Genomic DNA, 15,472 nt, shown 5'->3' on the forward strand with positions numbered 1-15,472 from the left:
ACTCTATACTCTCCACCCCTAAACTGTCAAACTTTAGAAAAGGTGTTTGACTTACCTATTCCTCAGTTGACTTGGGTGGAGAAGTTGTTTCGGAGGAAACTACCCGGTTGATGTTAGGAATCCCATCCTCGTCGCCATGTAATTGTGGTAGAACTGGGCCTGCAGAAAATCAGCAGAAAGAGGAAACCCTCCGACCCTTGGGACGAGAGCAAATAAAAGAGACTTTCAGAAACTGTTGAGTTGCTAAGTCACCCAGTTTATTACATGCAGCATGGAGAGAAGTTCAGCTATGCGTACAGGATACACAAAGTAAGTTCTCTGCCCGCTCTTGGGGCGTACAATCTTTATATACTTGAGCATATAGTGTGATCGAAACTTACAGAGGAGGATCAAAGAAACAGGTGCAGCTTTATCTGTGTCAGCACCTTGTGGTCAGTGTATAAATATGTGAATGTAGCAGTAACTTGTCCTTGAGAGTTTAAAAAATAGTCCTTATAAGGAGCTGTTGTTGAGTCTGTGTACGTGAGATAAAACACCTGTGGTGAGGTGAGTATCGTGCAAGGTTCGTGTGTTGCAGTGGTCATATAAGGACACGGTGCATGTATACGTGATATGTGTAATGCTATGTGTAATGCATTGGATCAGTTAATGAGCAAACATAAAAGTATAAAGAATATAAGATTCCACAGAGTAAAAACCTTTAAAGGTATCATTTATCTTAGTGGGGTCTAGAGTGGTATCACCACTGTCTGTGTGAATACTTGTTATAAGTTGTTTAGCCCTTAGTCCCTTTAGTTGATTAGCCAGCAATTTCCCAGTTTTTTCACTATGTTCATAGTAGGTGCTTTTACTTTTTAACCGGAGATTTTCCGTTTGGTAAGTGGTGAGAAGGTTAAACTTAGTTTTCAGTTCCAATCGTTGGTTATATAGTTCTGGAGTTCGGTTAAGTGCATATTGTCGATCGGTTTCTTGGATTTTAGATATCAATTCCAGTTGGTCCTTCTGAGACTGTCTTTTCTTATTTGCAGTGAATGCTATTATTTGTCCTCTCAAGTAGGCCTTAAATGCGTCCCAGACCACAAGAGCAGAGACATCCGGGGTACAGTTAGTTTAAAAGAAAAAGCTAATCTGTTCTTCTATATATTTAACAAACTGGGGGTCTGAAAGTAGGGTTGGGTTGAGACGCCAGTCCCTCGTAGGCTGTGGAGCGTTGGGAAATAGCATTGACATCACAACAGGGGCATGATCAGATATGACGATACTGTGATATGTGCAGGAATGGACCTGAGGAATTAGTCTGTTGTCAACAAAAATATTGTCTATTCTGGAGTAAGTGTGATGGACATTTGAAAAAAAGGAATACTGTCTCGCTCTAGGGTTGAGGAATATAACTGAAATCCCAAACTCAGAGATTAAAGACTGGATACATGAGGCAGATCTACTCACTACCCCTGGTCTGCTGGAAGAGCGATCCAGGGTCGGGTCCAACCAGCAGTTGAAGTCCCCACCAAGTATTAGATAATGTGTGTCTAGGCCATTGAGAAGAGAGAAAAAACTATCAAAAAAGCTAACATCATCAGCATTCGGAGCGTAGACATTGGCAAGGATAACTTTTGTATTAAATAGTTTCCCTGAGACAATTATAAATCTCCCATTTTTATCAGATGTGATATTGTCTGGTTCAAAATGTAAATGCTTGGCAACCAATATAGAACATTCTTATTTTTTATATCTTTTAGTACTTAATTACTTTGTAGTTAATATTATATTGTGTTTAGATTTGCTAACATTGTGTTTTTTGTATTGTGTGTTGGATAACCTGCTATACTACATTATATAACTGCACTCTGCATTACTGTGGTACAACACTGCCTCTCGTCTCTGCTGTTTACATTACTTGCTGCTATTTATCATACCAAGTCACGTTAATCATCACTTGTCACTTTATCTTGTCATTCTCTGCAAATACTGTCTCAATTTCCCTGCATAGTTAACTTCATCATTCATTTTGTACTTGTATATACCCCCTGTTTTTATTTTTATTTATCTTATCTATTCTGTTTAATGTGTATTTTGAGCTTACTTGTCTGTGCTGCTGCAACGCCCGAATTTCCCCTCTGGGGATCAATAAAGTATTATCCTATCCTATCCTATCCTACCTCTGTGAGTGCTGGAAAATGTCACAGGTGGGGATGCCTACTTAACCCTTTGACTTCCACACTAAGAAATCCATTTGCAAAAAAATATTTGTTGGTAAAATTGTGTTCCTGCCTCTTCATTAAGCAACATTTCAGTTTATATTTTTCGGATTACTCAATCAGGAAGCAGATATGCAGGTCAACCAGCTGGTTGACTGTTTAGGGTTACTTTGGATATGAATGGATTTCTTTCATTTCTGCAACAAAATGTTTAGTTTTTTCATATGTAAACATCACAGAGAGTAGAACTTGTTAAAATAACTTATAATTTATTCAACAAATTAAATGAGTAGCAATGGTTAGAAAAGGTGAACAAAATAAAAAATGAGTGACTTGAGCCAGGCCGTTTGCGTAGACTGGCAACTCAACCGAGCTGTTAACCATGTTTTGTGAGGAATCGTAGATATATATTTTGTTGTCAAATTTATTTCCTTCAACTAAAATATGATTGTTAGAGGGTCTATAAATGATATGTGAATATATATATATTTTTTACCCGGACATTTGCTCTTATTCTGTGAGACTTCTGAGGAGCTGTGCAGCGCAGAGTCACTACCGGTATTTTCTACAGTTTTAAGACAATGATAATTATGTACAGCAGCGCCACCCATTGGACATAATCTGTGTTACATACACTATTCAATGAGGTGAATGAGGATAAACAGACAAAGATAGGTTTCCAGAGTTTTAAATACAGCAATATGGTGGCGGGAAAAAGGTCAACCGCGGTTACAATGCAAGTCAAAGGGAGGGGAGGTGTTCTGTAAAGGGAACTAAAGCGGGTTGTTTCCACCCGGACCATTGAGTGTGTAACACAAGTTGTGAGTAAACGTTCCTGCTGAGCAGACACGTGATTCTCCGTGTGTTTATTAATGATCGTTAGGGTGCTAACGTAACAGTAGATGATCAGAGTAAAGTTGTAAAGACGTCAGCGCTGAGTTGAGTTTCCCCTCTGTGACTCTTGGATGTGTGTAAGATGGCCGGGTTTAAGGATCTTAAAGAGTTATTCAGTCGACGGCTGCTCGCTGCGGTTATCAGAGATATAACAGAAGAAAGAACAACAAGTGGATACGAAGAGGAGCTCCACCGACAAAGAAAACTGCTGGATGTGATTTTAACTCCTGAAATCAAGCTACAGAGAACAGGTTGGTTTTCTTTCCACTGCTGGAAACGTGTTTCCTGCTCATGTTTCAGATAGCAGAGCCTTTAGCTAACTTCCACAGACGCACACAGCACAGTGTTAGCTGCAGCTAGCTCCTGCTAACAACATCATTGAGTTTACTGGACTAAAAGACTCTTTAAGTCTTCACCTATTGAATCCAGCAACGGATCTGGTTATTGGAGATACGTTTTAGAAACCTTAACAATATGCTATTCAATTGTATCTTTGGGCACACAAACTTCAGGCCACCCTCTGCATCAGACTGCGGTCAAGCCAGCCTCCACTTCAGAATCAGAATCATCATTTTTAAATCAAAACATAACACAAACAGAGTTGACATTGATGGTAACAGAGATGACGAGCATAACAGAGTTGACCACTCATAGTTAAAAGACCAAAAAACTATTACACATTCACTTTAACTTGCGGCTTAATTTGAACATTTAAACAACATTTTATATACAGAAACATTTTTTAATCCTAAATAATACATCTGGGATATAAATATTTCAGGAATCTGAATAATAACGGTGTGTGTCTCGTACAATACTGACAGCCAAGAACTAAGCCCAAAACCAGTGGCAATCACAATAAAACACAATTCTGATTGGCTGGTGATCAAAAAAAGTTAATTTAGAACCCTGCATCCAAGACCATTATGCATTCAGGAAACGTGGCATCCATGTTTCACTATTTTGAGCTAGTCGGCAGCAATTTGGGCCCATATTTCTGGGTCTATCTCCACATGACGTCCCGTCACAGCGGTTGGTTGTGGAATGATTCTGAGGACATCGTCGAAGAGATACCACAAGGTATGGTCGCGGTTTGGCCAAAAGAAGCGATTCCTCCCCACATTGTGCATGCATTTGACCTTTGCATGGGTCCCGTTGACCTCGATAATGGTCCCAGGATAAATGTCATCATCATATTTGATGACACACCACTGGCCAATGACATTTCTGCCGTCCCACATGATGTCATGTGTTGCCTGCACTTGTTGCTCTTCAGTGGGGACATAAAGGCTGGGCTGGACATGAAATTCAAACCTTTGTGTGTTGTGACATGCACACTCAAGTATCTGCCTAGTTGAACAGACACAGCTGACATCTCTGTAGATGACCTTTCCTGGTGTCAGAGTGATCAGCTGATGAAGGCGCATTGTCGAAGGAACTACTGGGAGTACTTTTGGCATCTTCTTCACAGCTTTGTCCACAGCTTCCTCATCAACAAAGAACAGCTTTATAGAGGTCTGGGAACTCAGAAGACACTCATACAGCTGCATGGCATTTGGAATGTCTTTCCCTGCACTAACTAATCTGTCTGCTCTTCTTTTCAAAACCCCACCCACTCCATCTGGAGCTCCCTTTCCGTGCCTTGCTTCAAAGAAGTTCCATATTCCTTTCTTGAAGCCCTTCTTGTACAACTCCGTGCTCAACAAGTAGAAGTTGCCCTTTTGGCCGTATTGGGTACACGGTCCACGGTCCAAAAAATGAACGACAGTTACTGATGGGTGATGGGTTTTTATGTGGTCCAGAACAGGGGACAGGTGTGTCCATATAGCAGGTGGACCTTTCTCTTTTGATGCTGAGATGGATGTAAAGCACAAATGTTTGTCCACTTCACCCACATGAAGGATCCCAGTGTGTAGAGTTGCCTGCTTCTAAGAGGATGCAAAGTGAACTGCCTGAATCTCTGCTGACAATTTACATGCATAATTCTCTGAGAAATCAATGTGGATCAAACACTCATGAGATTTCATGTTTTTCTTGAGCTCACGGTAGTGAATGTATTGTGTTTTGATGTTGAATTGATGTCTCATGAAAACTCTCAGCTGGTTTTGAAACATCTCATTAAGGTCTCCTAGACAACTTTCCATCTCCTTTTTTACAGTCATTCAGACTGGTTGTGATTCTTTTTCACTGTCTTTGTTTTTCTTCCTCCTTTCTGCCAGTTCAGTTGTCAACTGAGTGAACCTCACCGGTGTTTCAGCATCATAGTCACTGCTGAACTGATAGACATTGCTTCTGCATTTGTCACATGCTCCATACATACATTCTTTGCTTGCAGCATCACAACTTAATGAGTTGGAGATGATTTCGAAGTCAGTTGTGCCAAGAAGCTGGAGAGTATGAAGCTTCTGCACAATGAAGAATAAGTTCTCGTGAATTTTACACAGACATGTTTCTCTGTCAGACATGGATGGGTGGACAACCCAGAAAGGACGCATGAAACAGAAAAGTGCATATGACAGCTGACTTGATGGATTCTCAAGAATGAATTTGTGATGTAGGTTCTTTATGGTATCATTTAGAAACCTTTTCTGCATTTTTGCTTTTCCTCTTGTGATTTTTGGACTTTTTTCCTGCAGTCAAGCGGCTGACATCATCTCTCAAAAAGAATTCTTTTACCTCCTTCTGGAGCTTGCTTTGTCTGGATCTATATTTTCTTCTTTGAAAAGACAGGTCCCTTTGGTTTTTCTTTCCAAACCGCTTTCTTGAAAAACCAAGTGAGATCTGTGTTGTTTTCTGTAATTTGTAGGTTTTTATCCGTGATATCATCTGACACACTCTCTCTTCTTTTGTGTCTTGATACTTCTTTTTTATATTTTCTGTCAGCACGTTGTGATAAAGGATAGTTCTTTGAATTTCTGCAGGGACTTTATGTTTTCCTATTTGTTTTTGTGTTTTTGATGGAGGGGAGTCAGACACAGGTGTCAGTCTCTGGATGCGTTTCTGGTATTTTCGGACAGCAGTTGTTTTCTTTTTCAGCAAAATCTTAAATTTTTTGATTTCTCTTTGTAATTTGGAGTTCTCCCGTTTTATTTTCTGGCATTTCGCCGGGCCCTGTACTGCTGCTGCCTTTCAGCTGCTGAAAGATTCATCTCCCTAGAAGATAAATGACTGACTTCCTTATCCTGAAATTGTATAACACAGATGTACTTGTTGCAGTAAAATAACCTAGAATCAATAATAATTATCAATAATATCAATTATTGCCAAATACTTAAATGTGATATGTGACTCTGTTACGTATCGTCAACTCTGTTACGATCAAATTGTTTAAAACATAAACAGAGTTGACAGTAACAGAGTTGACATTTTCCACCATTTTGTACTTTTACTCCTTATGCTAACCTCACACCAGATATCAGCTAGCATTTCTTAAAACCAAATTTAATAGATTTTTATCATATATATACTTTTTCAATTGACTGAGATAATCACTGAATATTAACACAACAGATTTGACGAAGAATTAATCTACTGTTGATGATTTCTCAACATATTACTAAATAATGAGAGAAGAAACATGGACATACCTCACTGTCTTCCAGAGGTTTCCCACCACAGGAAGTGACATCACTGTGCGCTGGTCAAATGCGTTTTATGGGAACACTTTGGAGATTTAATGCAGTTTTATAACAGAGGTAACAGAGTTGACGTGAACATACGGACAGACAAAAAATATATATACTACTGTTCTAAGTTAAATTTTAAATAATACAGAAATGTAATATTTGGAAGTGCAGAAGAACCTCACAGAGCTGGTCTGCACAGTCCTTCAGGAGTCTGGAGCTGATGCTGTCGGACCTTTTGGCCTTCCTCGCCTTGATCTTCCTCAGCTGACTTCTCACCTGATCAGCTGTTATGGAGAGGCCGTCGGTGGAGGAGGAAGAAGAGGAGGAGAGGGTTGTTGAGGGGGGTGGCAGGGTACTCAGGGTAGTCAGATGGAGTGTCTAAAAAGCGGGTTGGTCTGCGTTCTGGAGGGTGGAGGTGGGGTTGGGAGCAGAATCAAATCTATTGAAGAACAGATTCAGTTCTTTGCCCACTCCCTGTCTCCTGCTTCAGGGCCCCTCCCACACCTTCTGCTGTGACCTGAGATGTTATTCAGGCCCCTCCAGACGTCTCTTGCATTTTTCTGTTGTAAATGCTCCTCCATCTTTTCCCGGTAGCTGGCTTTCCCCTCCTTGATTTTTTTGAGCTCCTTCTGCACCCTCCTCAGCTCCTCTCTATCTCCAGCTCTTAAAACCTTCTTCTTTTTTTGAGCAGGGTTTTCAGCTCAGGGGTCACCCAGGGTTTGTTGTTTGAGAAACACTGTATTTTTTTGGTGGGTAGTGTTCTCAACACAGAAGTTTATGTAGTCTGTGATGCAGTGGGTTAAACCGTCGATGTCCTCCCCATGTGGGCTTCTCAGCACCTCCCAGTCAGTGGTGTCGAAGCAGTCCTGCAGCGCCTCAGTGGCCTCCTTAGACCACTTCTTCACATACCTGGTTGTGGGGGGTTGTTTTTTCACCATAGGTATGTAAATGGGCTGCAGTCTCACCAGGTTGTGGTCTGAGCGGCCCAGAGGGGGGGAGGGGTGATGATCTGTATGCATCCTTGGTGTTTGCATACAGTAAGTCCAAAGTTTTATTGTCCCTGGTATGGCAGTCAACATACTGAGTGAAAGTAGGGAGAGTGGCAGACAGGGAAGCGTGATTCAAGTCTCCTGAGATGAGAATAAGAGACTGGGGGTGTGATGTCTGTAGCTGAGACACTACACTGTACACACACACAGACACTTGAGCGCACACACAGGTGAGCACACTTTCACCAGCGGAGGCCTGGGTGTGCACAATAATAAAAAGTCCTCAAGAACCATCAGAAAATAAAGTAGGCCGCTTAGCTTACTTCAGACTTTTCTGGGCATGTCTCTCTCTCTGCCATTACTCAGAAAATGCGCTGTGACCATGCTGCATTCAGGGGTGCTCAGAAAAGGGAGTTGCAGGAACAAAAACTAAGCTAGACAGACCGTTAAAAGTTGAAATAATTGTTTTGACTGCTGTCATTCAAAGAAACACATGAACACCATGATCCCTTTAAGGGTCTGTGCCCCCCACCCCCCATGGTGTTTTCATGAATAAATTAAAGGAATCTTTTTCAGTTATTTCAAAATGTTTCTTGAGTCTCAATTTGTAAAATAAATCGTGAAAGAATCGTATCGCGAACCCAGTCTCGTGAATCATTACATCCCTACATCAAAGTGTGTGTAAGAACGTAGTTTAATGAAAAAAGTCTTGATTTTTTGTATTTAAAAAAAATGCAAATAATTGTTGCAATTTCTGCAATTTAATTGCAAAAAACTCTCTGTTGGACACATATCTTATTCTTTCCTAAAGATTGAGCTAGCTCAGCACTTTGGTGTGTGAAGAGGTAGTATCTGACATAATCAGGAAGTGATCAGCAGCACATGGCTCATTTACATAACGCCAGCCTTTCTGTTGCCGTTTTGGAAATGAGCCACAGGTCGGTTTCGAACCTTGGCTGCCCGCTCTCCAGGACTTAATGATGATGAGAAACCTCAATCTTCACAGCCTTAGACAAGTTCCTTATTTTCTTTCAAAATAAAGGTAGGTTTGTATCCAAAAAGGAAGTAAAGTAACCTAAGCTTAAGGCATTACAAAATAAAAGCATTAAAAACGTTTTTTAAATGCAAAATGAGTGAATTCCAAACATGATTAAAATGTGATCAATTCTAGTGAACTATTGATTTTCAGCCTTTAAAAATGAAATCATTTGACAGCCCTTATTAATATTTAAAAAGCAGTTTAAGTACCGTTAATGTTTGTTTACTGTGTCCTGCAGATGTCCAGCAGCTGTTGGTGAGTAAAGAAGAGCTTCCACCTGAGCAGCAGGAGTGGAGCCACATTCTGGACCAGGAGGACACTAAGCCCCAACACATTAAAGAAGAACATGAGGAACTGTGGATCAGTCAGGAGGAAGAACAGCTTCAAGGACTGGAGGAGGCTGATACCACCAAGTTCCCCTTCACTCCTGTCTCTGTGAAGAGTGAAGATGATGAAGAGAAACCTCAGTCCTCACAGCTTCATCAGAGACAAACTGAACAGATGGAAACAGGAGTTGATGGAGAGGACTGTGGAGGAGCAGAACCAGAGAGAGATTCAGATCCAGAGAGACGTTTACAACCAGAGACTGAGGTCGAGACTGAAGACTCTCATGAACCTGAGACTGATGACAGTGATGATTGGAAAGAGACAAGAGAAGATCTGTCAGAATTAAACTTGAAAAATAAGAAACTAAAGACTGGTAAGAGACAACACAGCTGCTCGGAGTGTGGTAAAAGATTTAACCAGAAAGTGACTCTGACCAGACACATGTTAGTTCATACAGGAGAGAAAGCCTTCAGCTGCTCTGTTTGCAGTAAAAGCTTTACCCGAAGAGGAAATCTGACCCAACACATGTTAGTTCATACAGGAGAGAAAGCCTTCAGCTGCTCTGTTTGCAGTAAAAGCTTTACCCTAAGAGGAAGTCTGACAAAACACATGTTAGTTCATACAGGAGAGAAACCCTTCAGCTGCTCTGAGTGTGGTAAAAGGTTTAACCGGAAAGAAATTCTGACCAGACACATGTTAGTTCATGCAGGAGAGAAACCCTTCAGCTGCTCTGAGTGTGGTAAAAGGTTTAACCGGAAAGCGACTCTGACCACACACATGTTAGTTCATACAGGAGAGAAAGCCTTCAGCTGCTCTGTTTGCAGTAAAAGCTTTACCCTAAGAGGAACTCTGACAAAACACATGTCAGTTCATACAGGAGAGAAACCCTTCAGCTGCTCTGAGTGTGGTAAAAGGTTTACCCTAAGAGGAAATCTGACCAGACACATGTTAGTTCATACAGGAGAGAAACCCTTCAGCTGCTCTGAGTGTGGTAAAAGGTTTACCCTAAGAGGAAATCTGACCACACACATGTTAGTTCATACAGGAGAGAAACCTTACAGCTACACTGTTTGCAGTAAAAGCTTTACCCAAAAAGGAAATCTGACCAGACACATGTTAGTTCATACAGGAGAGAAAGCTTTCAGCTGCTCTGTTTGCAGTAAAAGTTTTACCCAAAGAGGAAATCTGACCCAACACATGTTAGTTCATACAGGAGAGAAAGCTTTCAGCTGCTCTGTTTGCAGTAAAAGTTTTACCCAAAGAGGAAATCTGACCAGACACATGTTAGTTCATACAGGAGAGAAACCCTTCAGCTGCTCTGAGTGTGGTAAAAGGTTTAACCGGAAAGAAATTCTGACCAGACACATGTTAGTTCATGCAGGAGAGAAATGCTAATCCTGTGCAATGGTAAAACTGATCCAAAGGATTCCAACTTCACATCACTATTGTGTATATAAGACAAAAAAGAGATAAAAGACATAAATCTGTCTCTACTTTTTTGACATTGAAGTTTTGCTGACATATGAACCAGTAAGTTGGGATCAGCTATGACGTTTGAATTTAAAGTGTTTATATGACACAGTTACAGTGTAAGGATTCTTCTTCTCTGCTGATATCTTCTTCTTTCTGTCACTCTGTTTCCTTGGAGGCCTCTGTGTTGGTTAGCAGAAGTTCTTCAGACAGCTCACGCGTCACCTTGTAATAAATAAACTGATGTAGAGTGAGAAAGACTTTCATCTACTTGTGTTATTTTGTGTCGAGTGCCTAAAGTCTCTTTGGTAAAGAAAAGGAACTCATCAGATCCTGATGCAGAGCGACCACAGTCAGATCAGGTCCAGGTTTATTTAACTGAAAACCTTTAACCCTTAATAAGAATCCTGCAGTCAGAATACAAAATAAAGAAAATCTCAATGACACCTGAACATGCACAGGATTAATTAAGAGTGCAGAGGCCACTGGGCACCTAACTGCTGCAGCCTTTGATCACAAACTGAATGACAACACTTGTAGATGTCATCTGGATTTACTCAACATATTGTTAGAAGAAACAATAGAAATGCATTATAGCCTTCAGTGTGTATAACTAAATGGTATATGGAAAAAACACTTCAATTTGTGTGTATATTTGTTCTGTTATCATTTCTCTCTTTGGCTTCCTTTTTGCTGCTTCACTGACTCCCCCAGTGCATCTCTGGCAATCCGATGATCCAACTCCACTCTGACTCTCCCGGAGTTTGCTGGACATACTCAGGGGAAGAAGGAGCTGTTTAAGGGTCGGTGGGCAGGCCAGTTACCAGGTCCCCCGGTTCACTAACTTCACGGCTGAACATCATGAAGTTGGGTGTGAAACTGGTAGCGCTGTGCCTGGTTGCTCTGTAAGCCATGACAGCGTAGGGGATCCTAAGGTCCCCGTGTCAGCGCTCGGCTGTTGTGGCCAGAATCTTCTGCAGGGTGGAGTTAAATGTTTCTACCGGTCCATCAGACTGTGGTCGAAAAGGTGTGTTGTGCATTTTCTCAATAACAGTGAGCCCATTTTCTAGAACACCTCGGACTCAAAGTTCCGACCCAGATCACTGTGCACTCTTTGTGGTGCACCATAACCACACACCCAGTCAGTGCTCTTTCTGCTGCCTTGTGTTTCTCCCCACTCAGGTTGCCTTCAGGTAAAGAGGGGCAGAGCCACTTCATTTGATTTTGTGCACCTGGGCACACAGGGCCTCAGTATTTAAAGTGGCTTCTTATTCTCGGGCCCTTTCCGAATAGCCACAGTTCAGTAGGCAGTACTTTTTAGTAGGAGTTTCAGTATACTGAACTTTCGTGGTCATTCAGTATGCATTGTTTGGGTCCACTTCAGTATACTGAACATTTCAGTATGGATACTAACTTCCGGTGTTTATACAATATGGATCGGATGCGTGCTTTCAGGAAATGAATTGTATTTTACCCACAATGCAGTGCGAAACTAAACATAAATCGTCACTTCACGTCCGCCTCCAGATCAAAACAAACGAGCGTGGATTAATTTAATCAATTTTTAATCTAGAGTTAAAGTCCCGTCTGAAATCACTACTTTTAATTAACAACAGAAAATATAACAAATATCTGCATTATTATAAAACCTTTCCCCCTCTATTTAAATAATGATTTAACTCTTTAAATGCGTCTTTATTGGTTTATTTTATATTCTGTATATTACTGTCTTTCATTTGTACTTTTCTTTATGTATTGTATGTTATTTAGTTATTTAATCTGCCTTTTACTTTATTTACATTGTAATATTGTTTTTTGTTTACCTGACTGTATATGTGCATTACTCTTCTTGAATAACGCTAAACAAAAAACAAAAAAAAACCGTGTGAATGCGGCCGGTTCGGGAAATGTAAATGACGTCACTTCTTTACTGAATGAATCAGAAGAAGTAGGAACAAATATCTTCCTACTGTGCGCGCCTACTGAATAGTAGGTACAAACAGTATACAGCATGGATAGTAGGTACTGTCTACTGAAAGATTGAGTATGTACTTGGCAATTCAGATACAGCCTCTGTCTCTCTCTCGTCAACACTACACACATTCACCATTACAATCACCACTGATTTACAGTTTGCACATTCTTTGATTAGGAGGATTTGCCTGGGTTGTGAGAAAATGGGGGTTTGTCTGACTTCTGAACTTGGATTTGGCTTGATACTTGGTAGTTGTAAATCTAATTAGTTGTGTATCAGATTGTTTGTGTAGTTTGTTTGGAACTTGATCTGTGTAGAGTGGTAAGTATCCTCTCTGACTTGTTACTGGTACAATTTGTTTGAAGATTTAACGATTTGACTTTCTTCAGAGCATTAGTTGTACTTGTTAGTTTGACCGTCATTTTGATTAATTGATATTTCAAATTACAATGGTGTAACAAGGTTTGTTTGACAAGAGTTTTATTTTTGAGCACCCTGATCAGCAAGCCGCCGGGCAAGCAGGACTTGCCACTTTGTTATTTTGCCTTTTTTATTTTTAGTGGTAACTCTGGGGAGGGGGTGCACCAAATTCGGTGTGTTTCAGGTGACTAGGTCAGTGGTCTTCAGGGATGGTGTCCGAGTTTGGGAGACGCCTCGAGCTCGACAAGCCATTGAAGAAGTGAGGCTTAGGTGAGTTAGTTATTAGTGTAGGTGTTGGGGTGTCTCCATAAAGCTTGTAAAGTAAAGCAGCATATTTTCTTTGTTTGTTGGACTGATTACCTTGTTACATTACATTTTCTGAGACGTTTGGTTAAGTTGGTTTTTAAACTTGGTATTTAATCAGTGGTAGACTTGACTTGGGATTTTGACAATGGCTTCAGTGTTTGAGTAACAATCCTATGAAAGCTATTTTTTTTAGGGGCAGGCATTACACCTCGTTTTGTTGATGCAGGTTTAACATTTGAAACAAAAAATAAAAAACTAGAGCTTGAAAAGTACAAAATCCAAATCATTAAAGAGAGTACATTTGTTTAAATAAACTGTACAGAAGCTATACACTGTATTAAAGCAAAGATATAATACAAAAAATAACAAAGGTGAACACTGTACAATGAAATGAAAATATAAATATGTTTTCTGAGAAGTCTCCTGACAAACACACGGCGTGCGTATAGACTCAGAGACGCATGTTCTCTGAAGTGATATTCAAACCAAAGCTGCTGTTTTATTTCATGTGTAGTGAATTATTTAAAACGTATCTCCTGGTACCAGCTGGTGTATTTGTAGTTTATTGTAAGGTCAGAAGCCAGAACAAGGTGTTCTATGTTATTGCTCTGCCTCCACATGAATGATAAAGTTCACGTGTTATTTGAAGTCATGTGGTGTTTGTTCCATCAGAGCTCGTCTGTGTTTCTCCTCAGTGCGTCCCCCACAGCACCGCGATCAGTTTAGACATCCTGAAGACGATCGAGGAGAACTTGGAGATGGAGGAATGGGTGAAACCTGCCGACGGCTCGCGCCCACTCGAAACAAAACATACACGAGGGACACTATAGAAGCTTAGTCTAATACTAAAGCTGCCGTTTTGTTTTGACTCCCAGGAGTGACCTGGCTGACGCGCCGTACTGTCGTAGGTCAATACGATACCGTTTGCTGTTTGTCGATCAATAAGATTTCTGCAGTCGTGACTTTGGTTTGCAGCATAATACAATCCATTTATTGCAGCACCATGAAGTGAATACAGCGTCCATCAGTTTCCATTCTTTTGAACTAAACAAACAAACAAACAATACAGCTGTGGTTTCTCCATGCCGCCTGCCGCCTCAGCGGTCAAAAACCATAAGCCCTTCCGGGGTCGAACACCTCCCGTACCTTGACAAGTGACGTACATATATACCTGTGACTTAAACAATAGGACAGCGACACCCAGTGGCACAATCGTGAAAATGATTTACAGCTTGACCCAAAAACATGAATATGGCTCTTACACTCCGGTCCCTAATTGTTAGTGACAAGTGGAGCTAACATTTCACAAAATACAAACAAAGAGCCACAAACAAAAACAATGCCATTAATGCATTATCATTAAACATCTTCAGCTGCATTCAATCGACAAAGTTTGGTGACTGGTCTTTCCAACACATTAGACTTTGTTTTAAGGCGAACAGACCGAACAACACAGGCACAAGACTCCTCCTTTCTCTGTTCCACTTTTGCCGTTCTTGAAGCAGAGGGAGGCACTCCTGAACCCACCGCTTCCAGAACAGATCCCAGATGTATTGAACCTGTCTCCACCTTCTTTTTGCATACTGGTCCTGTTTCACAAACACAACCCGCAAATTATTCTTCCTGGGATGGTGAACACCATGATGGGGGATATACCAGACTTTTCCTTCTTCACAGTCCATCTGATGTTGAGGGATTTTCTCTGCATATCTTTTACCAATGACGTCATTGAAGAAGTTTGCGTACTCCTGATGAAACTGTTCATCTTTCTCAAACCTTTTTGTGAGCCCAAGAATCCTTTGGTTGGCCACCAATAGATTATTTGGAAGCATGGGCTGCTCTTTCCTAAAAGGCATTTTCAGGCCGTAATGCCCGTCCACCTGCTTTGCTGAATGATTGACAATTTCTTCCGCTTCCGTCGCTGTGTGATGTGGCCGCCGGTTGTAGCAGCTCCCGTTGTCCGTGTCGTTATATCGTATTTTTTGATTAGTTATTATTTGTTTTTATTGTGTGTTTTTTGAGTATTAGTTTAACCTATTGTGTGGAAATGGCTACTTTTGCTCTTGGAACTTTTTGCACTGTTTTTCTGTTACTTTGGACACTCTATGTAACGGAGAGCAGCGCACAGCTGAGTGAGGGCATTGTGTACACACGTGATCAGCTGATGGCGCTCTCCAAGGTGCTACTGCCCGGAGCAAGGCCTGTATTTCCGGGGGAGCTGAGGAGGC

At 41.0% G+C, this 15,472-nt stretch overlaps 1 protein-coding gene across 1 annotated transcript; it reads left to right on the forward strand.

Moving 5' to 3' along the window:
* The first annotated feature begins 8,941 nt into the window (after nucleotides 1–8,941).
* On the forward strand, nucleotides 8,942–10,642 carry LOC136178543 (gastrula zinc finger protein XlCGF57.1-like). The gene has a single exon (XM_065952466.1). It carries the CDS (start codon nucleotides 9,248–9,250, stop codon nucleotides 10,466–10,468), a length of 1,221 nt encoding a protein of 406 aa, XP_065808538.1. The 5' UTR covers nucleotides 8,942–9,247; the 3' UTR covers nucleotides 10,469–10,642.
* Nucleotides 10,643–15,472: the final 4,830 nt, after the last annotated feature.

Source organism: Labrus bergylta, chromosome 3 (assembly GCF_963930695.1).
Source record: "Labrus bergylta chromosome 3, fLabBer1.1, whole genome shotgun sequence".
Taxonomy (NCBI): domain Eukaryota; kingdom Metazoa; phylum Chordata; class Actinopteri; order Labriformes; family Labridae; genus Labrus; species Labrus bergylta.

Bases quoted from the DNA above. Each gene is read 5' to 3' on its own strand.
- LOC136178543 (XM_065952466.1), top strand. From the start codon at position 9,248: ATGGAAACAGGAGTTGATGGAGAGGACTGTGGAGGAGCAGAACCAGAG.